The 15,884-nt window shown below is 40.5% G+C and overlaps 1 protein-coding gene across 2 annotated transcripts in view; it reads left to right on the top strand.

The window, feature by feature from the left end:
* Window positions 1-14,745, top strand: part of kcnt2a (potassium channel, subfamily T, member 2a) — a 39,937-nt gene extending 25,192 nt beyond the window's left edge. For both annotated transcript variants that reach the window (XM_018753585.2, XM_018753584.2), the window contains exons 21-28: window positions 4,276-4,410; window positions 5,544-5,655; window positions 8,279-8,380; window positions 10,633-10,716; window positions 10,965-11,093; window positions 12,276-12,567; window positions 13,010-13,094; window positions 13,319-14,745. In XM_018753585.2, coding sequence (XP_018609101.1) covers window positions 4,276-4,410; window positions 5,544-5,655; window positions 8,279-8,380; window positions 10,633-10,716; window positions 10,965-11,093; window positions 12,276-12,567; window positions 13,010-13,094; window positions 13,319-13,436 — 1,057 coding nt within the window. In that variant the 3' untranslated portion in view covers window positions 13,437-14,745. The remainder of the gene's footprint in view (window positions 1-4,275; window positions 4,411-5,543; window positions 5,656-8,278; window positions 8,381-10,632; window positions 10,717-10,964; window positions 11,094-12,275; window positions 12,568-13,009; window positions 13,095-13,318) is intronic.
* Window positions 14,746-15,884: the final 1,139 nt, after the last annotated feature.

Here is a 15,884-nt window from a genome sequence, read left to right as displayed (position 1 = left end):
GGGTGGAATTGATGTTTATCACACTTCAGAAAGTCTTTACCGCCAGTGTGTGCCCAGAAAGGCGACAGATTGTGAGCATCCCAGAGATGCTGTAAGGCAGCGGGGCAATTTTCCAGCCGAGCAACATCTGAATTTCTAATTAAACACAATCTTAATTTGTCTGTATTCAAAACTGATCCCCCACCCCCCATTCCCTCACCACCGTATTTACAGAACTTTTGGAATACATGAAAATGGGGTCTGAAACAACCGACTGAGCTTCTAATGTCACAGTAAAATGCCCAGACTAATGTAATGTTGCCAGCAGAAGCTCACGCTCCAGGCTGCTCCCTTTAGCCACCTTGCTGGTCTGCAGCGTGGTACATTTAATGCTTCCGTTTTAAATGGAACGCTTTAAAGTACAGAGCGCACGGAAAAGAAACAGAGAAAATAATTGTGTTGGCCCTGGGCTGACCTTAATCTAACAGGGTTGCCGCAATTGGATTAAGTCAGTCATCAGTCCGTTTGTTAGAACGTGCCCCCAAAACTCGCTAGCAATCGCATAAATGTTTGCTTTTCACTGAATCTGCCTAATGCTGTTTGCTTAACATGGAGACGCAAGTGTAGATTTCGCCTGTTCCTCCAATGTGTTTAACTGGTTCATTGACTGTAAAATTTTTATTGCGTCCATAATAAATCAGGTTCAACAAATATTTCAGAACAGGGTAGGGTCTGTTGTCAAGTTCCTCGAGTGCCTTGCAAATCATAGATTTTTAATTCATTCCTTATTTTGACCCGTGTGGGACTAATTGTATTAATACTCATAATTTTGTGGTGGCATGGAGTAGAACGTTTATACACATTTAACCTAAAGGTTGCTGTTTCAAGTCCCTTAGGAGCCACTGGTTATAGTATTCCTGTGCAAGGATATTTCAGCTGCAGTGCTCAAAAGACATAGCTATAAAAACTGTAAATAACTTTCAAAAAAAAGGTCAGCTGCACAACACAGAAGGTAAAACTTGTCTGCCACCAGGCTTCGGGTCGCAGGATACTGGAATGAGCGGACAGTCCGGTGTCTTGCCGTATAGGAAGGAATTGCCATATTCTTTCCAACAGCATCCTCATTAAATTCACCTGTGTTTTTCCTCGTTAGTGATAGGACATTGGACAAAAGGAAACAGCGTTTCCAAATGAAAATATTTACATATAACAAAATTACTATCATGTGAAAACAATTTAAAAAGACACTCATATGATGCATAGGGGGTGCGGTGATGCGGAAAGCGCAGTGGGTTTGGCTGAGTCCTGCTCTCTGGTGGGTCTGGGGTTCAAATCCTGCTTGGGGTGCCTTGCGATGGACTGGTGTCCTGTCCTGGGTGTGTCCCCTCCTCTCACCAGCCCTGCGCTGCTGGGTTAGGCCCCAGTTTGCTGCAACCCCGCTTGGGATAAGTGGCTTCAGACTGTGTGTGTGTGTGTGTGTGTGATGATCCATGGGAATGAGCAGGAATCACATGACAGGACTCCCTGTTAGTTAAGCAATGAGGACTAATATTGACTCCTGATACCTAACTGTTATGTAAAAAATGAGGCCAGTATAGAGCAAAACTATGATGGTTTCAGTTCTACTTTATCACCCAACAATGAATATGTCAAAATGGCTTCAGAGACTTCACAACCATGGATTGTTCTATGGTGGTCCCACATGTCCTTTGTACTGTTTCTACATATACCATAATGAAGCCTCCTATGTACTTTTTTCTTTTCATGGGGGAAGATAATTAAAAGCAGAACTGAGCACCGTTTAATCTTGTCTTAATCACATTGTCACATGCATGTAATAGCTAAAATTGCAGGCCACGTGAAGCCACACAGTTCATTAGAAACCTTAAAATTTGGCAGTTGTGCTTTGATACCTCACTCTCACACAGAGAGAGAGAGAGAGAGAGAGAGAGAGAGAGAGAGAGAGAGAGACTGTTGATCGCAGAGTCTAAGAAATGATTTAAAGCTTTAGCCAACAGAAACCTAGTCTTAATGCTGACTTTTCCACACATTGCTGCTATGAGATTTGCTCTGCAAGTGCAACATTGTCCCAGTATACCCTTTGACCCACCCAACCCACCACAAAAACCACCCTTTTGCCATTGAACCAGTCACCCAGTCACCTGGCTTCACTTACACAACTTTAGGGGACCTACATTTCTTCATTTTTCATGGTGCCTCTCTGCTTTGAGATTTCTGAAGCATGGAAATCACTCTGAAATATGAGTTGAACTATTTGGTATCTAATGCACTGCAAAAACTATTAAAGATATGGGACACCAGTATGCCAATCATCACAATCTTTACCCTTATTCCTTATTGCAATTTCTAACCATGCACACTGTGGATACTCTCGATTAAACCTTTAATAAGTAGAATGAATCCCCACACAAGAGAAATATATCTTATTTTATTTCGATATTCTTTTTCGTTGAAATGTATGAAATATATTTTCTTCCTCGTGTATGTAAAAGCATGCAGATCTTTCCTCGTACATACATTCGCATACATGGACTCTTGCCTGTGTGTGGATTGCATGTTCTCCCTGTGTTTGCATGGTTCTCTGTGGATGCTCAGTTTTCTTACCATGTTTTAAACATATCCTACTGAAGTGAAGTGATTAATCTGAGCTGCTCATAGCATCTGAGTCTGTGAGAGAATGTGTGCAAATCTCCTGCGGCCGAACGGCATCCTAACCATGCTGTGCCCTGCCTTGCACCTCCCTGGGAATGGCTTCAGATAGCTGCAACTCTGCTTAAATCAGTGCTTTGTTAACAAATATTCAGAGATTAGCGCTTGATTAACTATTGCAGTTGGTTTTCCATGTGTTTTAAACTGAATATATTGCATATTGGGGAAAAAAAAGAAAAAAAAAAAACATTGGAATGATTGTCATATTTACCTGAATAAAAATTCTATCCCTATATGACAGCCTTAAAAAAGTCTGAAGATAAGTCTTTTGATACACTTTAAAATCTGTTTTCATAATGTGATGTAGTAAAAGCGTTGAAAACAATGGTGGTAGCATCTGCAAAACAAGGCAAATCAGAAAGGAAAACAAATAACAGAGTCCTCAAAAAATGGCTGCAAAAGTAAATCGACACCTTGGTGACCCAGTATGAATATAAATTATGCCTAAGCTTCACAAAGCTGATATTTATAGTAAGAGTGTGTTTTGGAAATCGTTTGTATCCTGGGTCAATGTGCAAAGACCTAGAATTATGTGCATAACCTACAATAATGAACACAAAATCTGTACCCCAGAGTGATAAAAAAAAAATAATATGGTCTGATGAGTCATATTTCACTTCACTTTCCTACGTCTGGGTGGATTTATGTTGGATGACCCTCATTGTCTGTTGCCAACTGCCAGCTGTCTGTTGCCAACTGCTAAACATAGTGATGGATCTGTAATAATATTGGTAGCCATCACATGGGAGTCATTGGGTCCAGTGATTGCTCTGCCGGGTCTGATAACGTCCAAAAAATATGGAGCCTTTTTAAGCAACCAGGTGCAACCATTTCCCATATTCCAAGTTGCTGGCAATCTTATACGCTCTGCTGAACAGGTTCAGCAAGTGGTTACAGGAACACCACGGTGAACTCAGATGACTTCCATGGCCTCTTTGCTCATGACACACGTCTCTGAAGTTTCATGGGAAGCTCATGGGTCAGGAGGTGACATAGCAGTCAGAGCTGCTGTCCTCCATTCAAAGGACCGAGGTGCAAATACAACCTCTAGCTCTGGTACCCTTGAGCGAGGTACTTTTCCTTCATTGAAAAAGCAAAAATTGCTTAGATGTACATTTGGGTAAAACATTCTAAGTGGATTCACACGGTAAGTCACTTGAGAAAAGTGGCAGTTGAATAAATACATCTAAAAGTAAATTATGGAGCACATTTCCACTTCCTTTGTCCCTTAAAGAACAATGTTCTTTCCTTCTTGAAGAATGCGCCAACATCCTACTTAATGTAGCGCCGGATTTCTGCCTACATAGTATTGTACAAGGACTGAAGTGGCTCAGAAGTGAAACATTGGCCCTACAAGATATTTGTTCTACCTTGCCATACATTGCCAATATTTTGATCGCCCCAGTATATCTTGCAATGTATTCAGTAGTAAATGTATGCTAAACCAATTGCAGGATACTGTTCCTTCTCAGTAGGACTCCATTTGGTCCTTTGTGAATGCTGACATTCAGAGTTTGGCCTTCCCCGATGTCTTTGATATAATCTGTGCTGCTTGTTTGGTCCCAGCCTAGACGATGTGCTGCGTTGCGGTGTATCCTTTGCTGCTAACATGGTGGTTGTAGACAAGGAGAGCACAATGAGCGCAGAAGAAGACTACATGGCTGACGCCAAAACCATCGTCAATGTTCAGACCCTTTTCAGGTAAGATGCCACGAAAAAATATTATTTATTTTATATCAGTTCAGAGGAAAACAGTGCTTTGAAACCTGTGTGAAAGGTCTATTGTGTCTAGTGATTGAGTTTTAAATAAGCCTTTTAACTGATTTAACATAGAGGATGAATTTGTTAAAGTTTAAATGGCATATTTTGTCAGCGCACCTGAAAAATGTAAATGGCATAGCTAGTTTGCATGAGATAATTTTTATAATATGAAAAAAAAGAAATACTTCTTAGAAAGAGTAGAAAAATTGTGTTGGAGATGAAAATGAAAAAGGCAAGTTAGCCAGATGAATGGCATTTGGAAAACACGCAGCGTATGGAAAAGGAAGGGCGTACAACCGCAGAAAACTAAGGGAGAAAAGGCAGTCTTTGGTGTGCCTGTTGCCCTGGCAACCTTGTCACATCGGAACAGTGAATTTAATTCTCGAGAGACCAGTGAATTGCACGGCATAATAGCTTGTAAGATGTCACACTCCATTGGAAACACTTCCTTTGCAAGGAAAACACTTAGTATATTGGGTTTGCATCACTTTGATAAACATCAGATTGAATCAGGTATGTGGTGTTGCACTGATTGGTTCGAATGTTAGGAAAAAAAGGGGAACTTGCCTAGATGATGCTCAGTGAACCCATCGTCAGTGTCAACAGCACATCTGCAGTGGTACACACTGGAAATCTTGTGAACGCTCTGATGAGGCTGCAGTTTAAAGTGAGCAGTAGATGGCAATGTTGGTTTTTTCCACTCCAGGAGATGTGCTGCATCCAGAGTCATAAATCATCTTGATGTCAGCACTCAGGCTACAGATATTTGCTGAACCCACTACAGCTGACTAGAGAAACAAGACTCATATAATCACTCTTGTTTAAGCTATTTATTTATATATCATATCTTACACGGTGCTATTCGTCACGAAATTTGACAGAACCCTGAAAATGTTTTTCCAACCTATTTTGTGTATCTTGCACTTATGAAAAATAATTGAGGATTATTGCACTGATGAACAAGCTCTTACAGTACATATTTGCTAATTTACCTGCATATTTGTCACGTGTACTAGTATTTACCTGTTTTAGACATCTGTAAATGATTTTGGCCTTTTGGTTTTCTCTTTCAGGTTATTTTCAAACCTCAATATCATTACTGAACTCACACATCCAGCCAACATGAGATTTATGCAGTTCAAAGCTAAAGACTGCTTCTCTTTGGCCCTTTCTAAACTGGAAAAAGTAAGAAAACAATTTCTGTTTTCAGTATCACTGGGGAAATAAAAAAAAAAAAAGTCCACAAAAATCAATCACATTTAAAACATCTTAATTACCGAACAAATATGGTATATGTGAGAATAACAATTACTATTCCCATTATTAGGAGATGTTGTGCTTATTTATCAGACTCATATGAACAAGAGAGAGCACAAACACAGGTAAGCACTTCTAGCACGTCCCATTCAGCGATAGGAAATTCCCACACAATACATAATGCATATTATTTCTGCGGCAAAGGCTCCATGTAAGCAACCCTCCGAGTTTAAGCAGAGACATTTTTTTCTGGCGCTTCGAACGAGCAAGCCTTATGAATATTACCTAGCTCGGATCACTCGGCTCAAACTATCTTCGGTCGACATCAAATGCATAATGCATTAATTATACAGAGAAAGCGTTTAACAGGTGCGTTCTCATAGTTTCCAAAGGCTCGACTTTTTTCACACTTCAAAGAAAATAAAGTCTTTGAACATCTGATAATGAAAGAGTTCTGAAAAGTTTCCTGTTTAGTGTCAGAACACATGAATTACTTTGCTAAGACAGGTATACACACACACACACACACACACACACACACACACACACACACACACACACACACACTGTCTGAACCACTTGTCCCATACGGGGTCGCAGGGAGCCGGAGCCTAACCCGGCAACACAGGACGTAGGGCTGGAGGGGTTGGGGACAAGCCCAGGACAGGATGCCAGTCCATCACAAGGCACCCCAAGCAGGACTCGAACCCCAGACCCACCAGAGAGCGGGACCTGGCCAAATCTGCCGTGCCATTGCACCCCCCGCAGGTGTATACAGAATACAGTATACTGCATAGCTGAGCAATAAGCGAGAGGGCAACCCAAGGAGGCCGTCACTTGAGGTGTAGTCGCTCCACCCTGTTATTTAGACAGAAAGTGGCACTGTGTTGTTAAAGACCCTTCGGAAAGTTACTGTTAACGGTTATTTATCTGATATGTTTGTCCAGGGTGCCTTATAATGTATGCATACTATAGTAAGATGCAGTACTCACGATAATTTATCATCCATAGACTCCGACAAGTTTAGTGTATCAATTCAAAGTACCTCAAGGAAGGGCACAGCAGCAGGAGGGGGGTTCAAACCCCAGTTGTAAGGCGATGGCCCGAGCCACTACATCACCTACAGCCTTACAAAGCTGCTTGGTGGATCTGTTAGGACTCTGCATCTCTTACTTAAAATTATTTAGTATTTCATTTCTTATTAAATGGTGTATAAATAGGTGAAGTTTATATTTATTCGTTTAGCTGACACTTTTCTCCGAAGTGACTTGCAATTTGTACAGTTGGGCTTTTTTTATTTATTTTAAAAAAAAGAAACTTTGACTGGAGTAATTTTTCGATAAGTACCTTGCTCAAGGATATTATAAGTGTAGGAGAATTTGAACCTGTAACTTCTGGGTCTAAAGGCAGCAGCCTAACACACTTCACTACCAGATGTTGCAGGAGGACTACAGGATGCATTGGGTGAAAATGTCAGCTACGTAACAAACTAATGATAAGCAGCAAAGCTGTGTCTTTTTATATAGGGGAGGTTTATAGCCAGTGCCGTGAGCCTGGAGTTGGGGCATGAGAGGCGCGGAACCTTATTCCCCAAGCACTCCGTCTCCATTCTGCCAGAGTCAACTCCTCTTAAACGCTGTTACTGTAAACGCAGTGCTGTACACCTCAAAGCTTTGTGTGAGGCTCTATTGAAACCATTAATTCCAATAAGAGCGACAGCTATGAAGAGAAATATCAGCTCTTTTCCCCCCTGCCGACAGGCTGCCCGCAAGCAAGCGTCTTAGATAGGCAATTAAGGCACCAGGAGATCCCTTCCGTCTGCCCCCCTTCTCGCATACACACAAACACACACACACACACACACACACACACACACACACACGGCCTGTGGGGTTGACTCAATGGAGACACAGAGCAATTTCGGGAGTCTCCTGGATGTTGGCCGGCTGGCGTTCGCTTGTCATCCTATTGTAAGAAAAGTACAAAACGCTGCATCTTGGGCGCGCTGTTATGCGTTTTTTCTTTTCTCTCCCTTGCATCGCCATTTATTCCTCTGAACAGGACAAAAGAGATTACTTAGCTCTCTTTTTTCAATGCCTCGCAATGTTTTTTTTTTTTTTTGACATTTGTCATCTTTGAGGAAAAGATGAGGATACTGTTAAACAGATGCTATTGCATATTCCAGCACTGCTAAATTAACGATCAAGATGAATCTTAAAATGCAAAATGCAGATTTGTTCCATTCTCAGAATTTACCATCTGGTGGCTCTTCAGAGAAATAAACAAAAAATATAAGCTTTAGAATCCCATGAATTATAAATACCATCTTTGTGTAGATTTTGCGTTTGGTGTTATGCAAGCGGTTGATAAATTTTTGCTCAAAAACATATGACCATGGTACATTTGCTCCATTTTTCGATGATATTTTACCATCTTGTTAGTGGTGTTTTTTTCAAGGACCACTAGAGGGCTCTGTGGTCGCTTACGCAAAACAGTTAACTCGAATTCTTATTTCTTCATTTTGTGTATGTATTTCTGTATTTTCTAACAGAAAGAACGCGAGAAAGGTTCCAATTTGGCCTTTATGTTTCGGCTGCCGTTTGCTGCTGGACGAGTGTTCAGCATCAGCATGTTGGACACTCTTCTTTACCAGGTAAATGTGTTCTCATCCTATGCCCTCTTGTAGCCCAATGTGTATTAACACCCACAAACGACTACATTGTCACTTTATGACCTTTCCTTGATCTACACTTCCCTTCCCCTTTAACTTTTGCTCCGCAAGGATCTAACAAGTTCTCTGCTTAAAAAGATATATATATATATATGTATATATATAAAATCTAGTCATTAGATTAACTCAGCAACAGCAGGTGCACAGGTCGTGTACAGTGCCCCCATATCCGCGGTTTTAGTTACCCGCGGTTCGAAAATTATTAAATGGAACATTCCAAAAATAAACAATTCTTAAGTTTTAAATTGCGCGCTGTCCTAGGTAGGCGATCAAATCTCGTCCCCCCTCAGGATGTAAATCATCCCTTTGTCCAGCGTATCAGCTGTCTCGTACACCCGCCAGTTAGCAACTTAGTAGCCTCTGTTATCAGATCGACTGTCATGCTATAAAATAATAATAAAAAACTTTATTAAAAAAAACAATACTTATGAGGACCTTTTTATTAGTTAATTATTAGTTTTTGTTGTTAATCTCTTATTGTGCCTTATTTATAAATTAGACTTTTTCATAGGCATGTATGTTGTATCGGAAAAAAACATAGTATATAGGCTTCGGTACTATCCAAGGTTTCAGGCATGCGCTGGGGGTCTCGAAACATGTCGCCAGCGGATAATGGGGGACTGCTGTATTTTATCCGCACAGACCAGTCCTGAGCATGAGCACTTATATAGTGTTATGTCGTGCTGTTCTTAATTCATCTTATATGGCCCTGCAAGTATGCACCTGGGTGTCGTTCTGGTGCGCCAGTGATGGGAGTTAATAAAGCAGAAAACAGCTCAGGTCAGGTAAAAGTGTGGGCGTCTCTCAAAAATCGATAAAAAAATAAACAGTCATCTTAAAAAAGACACCATTAAACATCTGTGTGCGTGAGAGGAGAGTGTGTGCATGCTTCTGCGGCACTGGTGCGGGACACCAAGCGAAAGCAGCTGGCCTCAAAGTGTTTCGTTGTCGCAGCACCTCGAGACCCGGAAATAATGCATAATTGATCTGTCGCCTTTCCCATCCTCGCTATGTGTGTCAGGCCAAGTTCCACCGCAGGGGCGCAGCTGCGCAATCGGATTCTTCCCCGATCGTTAACTTTCCGACGCGGTCCACGCGACGCAAACGCGCGTCCCTGGCGAATCGAGGAGATTCCTCTAGAATCCTGTAGAATGTGTGACGTAAAATATTTGAATCGGCAGGCTCCCCCCCGACCCCCTTCGCGCGTGTCGCTCGCTCGCTCTCGCGCGCGCACGCAGGTACGCACGCACGCACGCACGTACGCACGCAGACGCAATTCTGTGCAGGCGGTGCAGCGAGATGTTCCGGCTGATAGTCTATACCCTGTGCGCGTGCGCGTGCGCGTGCGTGCGTAGCCCCGGTGTCCACAGGGGCTAAAAGCTTTCGTGAGCAAGGCACCCTAATCCTATTTGTAAATGGATTGTGTGTGCATGACTGGTGTACTGTAGTCCACTTTTGGAGGTGACATGATGGTTGCAAGGCGTGTGCGCGCCTGTTCCCCGCTGCTCTCACTAATGTGTGTGTGCTGCGTGCGCAGACACAGTGACAGCTACACATAACCTAACCCTGACTTTCCCGATTCCACATAACCTCACTTTGCCGTGCAGGAAAGCAGCGAGCTTTCGTAAACATAAACACGTGACGTGTCTCTGAAAACAAAGTATCCGATCAATACAAATGTTCAGTGTCCACTTTGTTAACGGATATACAGAAGGATACTGTTGCGCAGTGTAATAGACCACAGACTGCAGAAAAACGTTAATGTATAGGCCTGCTGTAGGGTGTGTGCTATGTATGCTTGTCCCTAATTAGTTTTCCCCCCTTTTTTTCTGCTCAAAATGCTAATGAGAATGTGCCGGTGCTTTGCACGCTTCTGGAAATATAAATGAGTCTGGCTAAAGTGGATTTATTGGTACGACATAATCAATAATGTTTTCAAAATTGGCAGTCCATTGGAAGGTCTTATATCCTTTCAACTCATCTGAGAAAAGTCCCTAACAAGGATTATTTCCATTCATCACAAGATGAATAAATGAGGAGAATCTAAACTATGTAAGCAGCCATTGATAAGAGGCATCAACTACACAAATTATGTATTCTAATAATAGGCTCAGAGGAGCTCACAGCCAGATTTAATACAGTGGTTGCACGATTTGATTTTTGTTTTATTGCAGTCATTTGTCAAGGACTATATGATTCCGATAACAAGACTTCTGCTTGGTCTGGAAACCACCCCTGGATCTGGATTTCTCTGTGCTGTAAGTTTGGGATTTTTCACACGTTTTCCTTTTCTGGGAAGTTACTGTAAAACAAGACATTTTATCTTGTACCGCAAATGTGGTAGAAATAAAGCAGTTCTCGGTTTCGTTATTTTTCATCACTTGTGTTGTCAGCTCTCTCCGCAGCTACTGAGGGTGCACTCTTTCTGATGTTGGGTGTATGCATTTTAAACTCATGATACGGTGCTGTATTTGTGTTTATTTGAGCACTTTCTACACACTATCAGATGAAAATTGCAGAGGAGGATCTTTGGATCAGGACATATGGCAGACTGTACCAGAAGCTTTGCTCCTCCAGTGGCGATATTCCCATTGGGATCTACAGAACAGACTCCCAGAAAGCAGCGCCTTCAGCGGTACGGTAGTTCTCAACCTCACTGACCATTCATATTCATATTTTCACATAGTTCTTTGTGATCAGGGGCATAGTTGCAAAACACTTTCATTTTGTGGACAGCATTCATTTTATTTTATTTTATTAATAAATTGATTGGTTGATTGTCTGGGGCTCCTGCAGGAGTAAACTTATACACCTGAAACATCAGGTGAGCTGTAACCCAAGTACTTTATCATATAGTAGTTTTTTACCTCAATCATGTAACAAAGAGCTGAAGTTCCGGAAAAAGAAAAAAAAAAAAACCCAGCAGACCCTGTGGCCCTTCCTTATCTTCCAGAATGCTTCAGAAAAACTAAAAATGAATTTTATGAGTTGCTTTGTTTTCTGTGGCTGGCTCCCTGCACTAATGCTGTTTTTTTGTTTACATTTTTGAACATGTGTTAATCATTTGTGTTTTTTCTCTTTTGTAGAGTGAATGCATTCACACTTTTATAACACCTTTATCATTGCAGTAGGCAGGATACATAATTTCATGGACAGAGAGAGGATGGAAAGGATTTTTTTTTTAATGAAAATATTTTTCATTTTAACTGGCATGCATTTAAAATATGAGAAAATATAACTGCTGACTTATTTTCATGGAAAAAGACGTGGATTTTTAATTCAGAGGTTGATGAATCAGAGATGGAGGCAACATATTTTTCATTATTGATTGAGTCTGTCTATTGCATTTTCAGTATTAATTAAGCCCGTCAAAACACATTTATTTTCTCATCCCAAACCTTTTCACAGTGTAGTTTTGCAATGCGCCAACGCTGTGTTTCCATAAATTATCTTTACAGTGTAAGTAAATTAAGTTGGATTTCCAAGTCTAAAATATTTAGCTCAATATCTTAGTTGGTATTCTGCTTGATAGACCATACAAACAGCTGCCACTACTGATAATAGCTGTGAGCAATCAATTTAAAACTCTTTTTTTGTTGCTGTTTAGAAGTTTAGCTGTATATCACATTACAGTGTTTTTTTGACAAATGGTTGCAAAAGATAATTCAAATGCATGAAAATGATTGAATTATTTATATGAACTGAATAGCCATGAAAACGGGGAAAAAAAAAAAAAAACTTTTTTTAAAAAACTTGCCTCAAAATTTGTTTTTGCTATCTTCTCTGACCACATTTTGTTTTGGGGAAAAAAACACAGTCCCAGATTTCTGTGAATGTGGATGAGTGTGAGGATGCAAAGGAGCTGTCGAGTGGTCACCATGGTCACCGTGGTTCCACGTCCAGCGACCAGACGGAACGTCCTCCTCTTCGGAGGAAGAGCGTTCAATGGGCTCGTAGACTGAGCCGGAAGGGCACCCGCCATGCCGGCCGAGCCGGGGAAAGAGGTAGCCAGCAGCGACTCAACTTGAGCCGTCGATCAGAGAGGCAGGAGCTGGTAGAGCTGGTGAAGAACCGTATGAAGACCCTGGGCCTTTGTGCAGGAGCGTACGGTATGGGTAAAGGTGGAGAAGATGAGGCAAGCCATGGAGGCACAGTGTAGCCTAGCAACTCATGCATTACACATCCAAGGAGATGCACTGTACCTCACAATTCAGACACTGCATGAATTTGGATGTATATTGTATCTCATGATTCATGTGCTACGTGAACATGATGTCCACCTTGTGACTCGTACGCTACATGGACATGGAGATATCCTGTACCTTGCAGCTGGTGTGCTACACAGGCAAGGAAGCATTCTTTGAACAACTTGAGTGCATCTATTAATATATCACAACTGAAGACTGAAATGATCTATTCTTTACTTACAGCATAAGACAGATTTTTAAGAATCTAATACTTATAATTTATTTTTGAGTTTTGCAGCATCTCTATACAAAAACATTGGGTTTCACTGAATTCTCAATTAATTACACTATTCTTTTTTAATAGATGAAATGGAAGATAATCAAGGCACCCACTCCTATGTTTTAATCAACCCCCCTCCTGATACAAGACTGGAAATTAATGACATTGTGTAAGTACTTCAACAGCTGACCTACAGTTTGACAAACGTTACCTGTAGTAACTTAACAGCACACAAACATATATATTATTTCCATCTTTGACATTCGGTTCATGCAGCTGATTTGGAAACCTGTTCACGCTTTTGCCGCATTTAATGCGTTGTGAGTGAAAACAATTTTAGCAGTTAACTGTAACTATTTATCAAATGGACACAATTCTGTTTCTCTCTTTCAGGTACATAATACGAGCTGATCCAATATCGTTTGAAACCAAGGTAACCGATAGCAGGAAAAGCAGTGTGGAAAGCAGCACTCTTACAGGATCAGAGTCAAAAATCGAAACTCAGCTCTGACTGAGTCACAAATATGGACTAAAGAAGGAATAAAATCACAAATATAATCACACAAATTCATAGCGCTTAAAATTTCATCATTTTGCATAATGTTATACAAAACACCACATGCTCTTGGCTTGGTTCAGTCTGAAAGCAAATTTGATGAAATACTCTGTATCATGTAGTGAAATATACAGTATGCAAAGTTGCAACAAAAATAAAACAGTCTATGTATTTATGTATTTATTTCGCTTAAAATACAGAATGAGGTTAAATGTAGCTATTTTTATTTTCTGACAACAGTGCAATTCCTATTTTAGTCCTGTTCAGTCCTTTTTTTAAAAAAAGAAGAAAAAAATATATGTGTGTCTGAGAGCGAGCAAAAGAGAGAGAGAGAGAGAGTGACGGTTGTTTGTCTTCCAAGTCCACAGAAATGTCAAGCTAAAGTTTCTCTTTTTGTAATATCAGCCCAAAATCTTACAGGCCCTTGGAGTTTTGTCAAAATGTGTATTGTTACTTCGGTGTATGATAAGGCATTCGCTTCCATTTGATGGTGGGCACAGCGGACTTCTGGGCTCGACTCCAGACTTCCGTTCACTTTACACATCAGGTCTCACCAGAGTTAAGTCTAGTCTGCAAGGGCAGCGCCTTTCCTTTTGCATTATAGGTCTTCCTGCATATTCATAGGGTGAAACAGAGTCATCGATGTATAGTAAATCCATGCAGTAGCTGACCTTTGAATACTCTTTCACTTCTGAAAATGCCTTCCTCTTAAAAAAAGACTGTTGAGTGCTTTCTCTTTGCTGTTTACTTGCACTTTCCATTCAGAAAACATAAAATACATTATTTGGGGGTTCACCACAGAATTCTCAAGCCTGTGTAAGTAATGCAGCTCTACAGTGCGTAGTGAAAAGTTGCTAAACTTCAGCTTAAAAAAACAAGGAAGTTTATATTTTAATTTTGTTAAATCATTTCATAAATATCAACGTCTTTTTTTAATCATTTGATTTCCAGGCTTGAAAATTCTGTACAATTTTCCTTCTCTCTCTCTCTGTTTTTAACTATATAAATACCTGAAGTATTAATATGAAATCGATCAAGTACATTCTTCAATGTAAATCTACCTTTCAATGTATCCCTTTATCAGATAAATACAATAAAATGACTCCAGAGGTAAACAGCTGAAAGTATTTATTGACAGGTTCACACAGGAAACACACACAATGGGCAGCTATGTCTGTGGGGGACCAGTCACCGTGGATGGGGAGGGGATGAGTAAATTAAATAAGCAAGCCCCACCTTATCAACATGTTATGCCAAATCTTAAATATCCAGATTTATATATTAAGACTGTTTGATTTCAGTTCCTTCTTGCATTTTTGCTTGTATCTACATGGACAACATACTCTGTCACATTATTTCTAGTTCTTGCATTAGAAGGAGAGGTTTCACTTTTGTCAGTTTAGCATAGAGGTAGAAATGTAAGCATTTAGAAACGTTTTTATTACATTTCTATGGTTAAATAGAAATAATGAAGTAACTCTGTATAATATTACAATCTATAGATTTCACTGACATTTACAAATTGTAAGTATTGACTAGGACCCACTATCAATTCAATGCATTTTTATGTGTGTGAAGTTAAATGAGCCTGCTGACCAGAAAAATGTTTAATGTAACGACATAATGCCTAAAATGGATCCCAGACAACCTATAAGATTAGTGGGGTGAATAAGCACAGGACAGCTCCTTGTATGGTGCGGATATTGAAAAAGGCTATCAGGGCCCAACCGCAATGCTGAACTGCATTGAAGGGGCTGCACAGCCCCAAAGGGCTTTTTGTCCAGGCTCCAGCGCTTGCAGTAACGGTGGAGGGACATAATGGTGTGAGCTGGACGAAATCCATGCCATCTCAATGAAAATCACAGCCTCTTTGTCCCATGTCTGAATAACGTGCCACGGGAGGTCGGCTCTGCATTGTCGCCATCAGGCCTCATTCAGTTTTAACACCGGGGAAACTGAGCCAGTGAAATATGCCGATCTTTCTTATATTCTTCCTCCAAACAGCCCCTAACAGGTATTGACAACCTAGTTCATTTCACTGTTTAAATGCATGCTTTCATTGGTACATGCTAGAATTCTGGCCATTTACCAGTTTGTTCAGAGTTTTTAATTCGCACTAAGTGTGCTGATGCAAAAGTGCATTTTGAAAGAACAACAAGAAAAAAGAAAGAAAAATGTTTTGAAAGAATGGTCATTATTTCCCACAGTCCGCTTACATTATCTGAGAAGTAAAATTGGGTTTTGTACTGCTAAAGTTGTAATGTTTATTCCTTTAGCTGACACTTACTGACATGCAGTTTGACAAACTTTACCTGTTTTTGTAACTTGACAGAATGAAATCATGTGTTGCTGTAACGTCCGAACACGGACATAAAGCATAATGACCCCACGTGCAGAGTGTAT

The sequence above is a fragment of the Scleropages formosus genome, chromosome 3 (assembly GCF_900964775.1).
Source record: "Scleropages formosus chromosome 3, fSclFor1.1, whole genome shotgun sequence".
Taxonomy (NCBI): domain Eukaryota; kingdom Metazoa; phylum Chordata; class Actinopteri; order Osteoglossiformes; family Osteoglossidae; genus Scleropages; species Scleropages formosus.
Note: the sequence above shows the minus strand (reverse complement) of the source record. Positions and strands in the feature narration are given on the sequence as shown.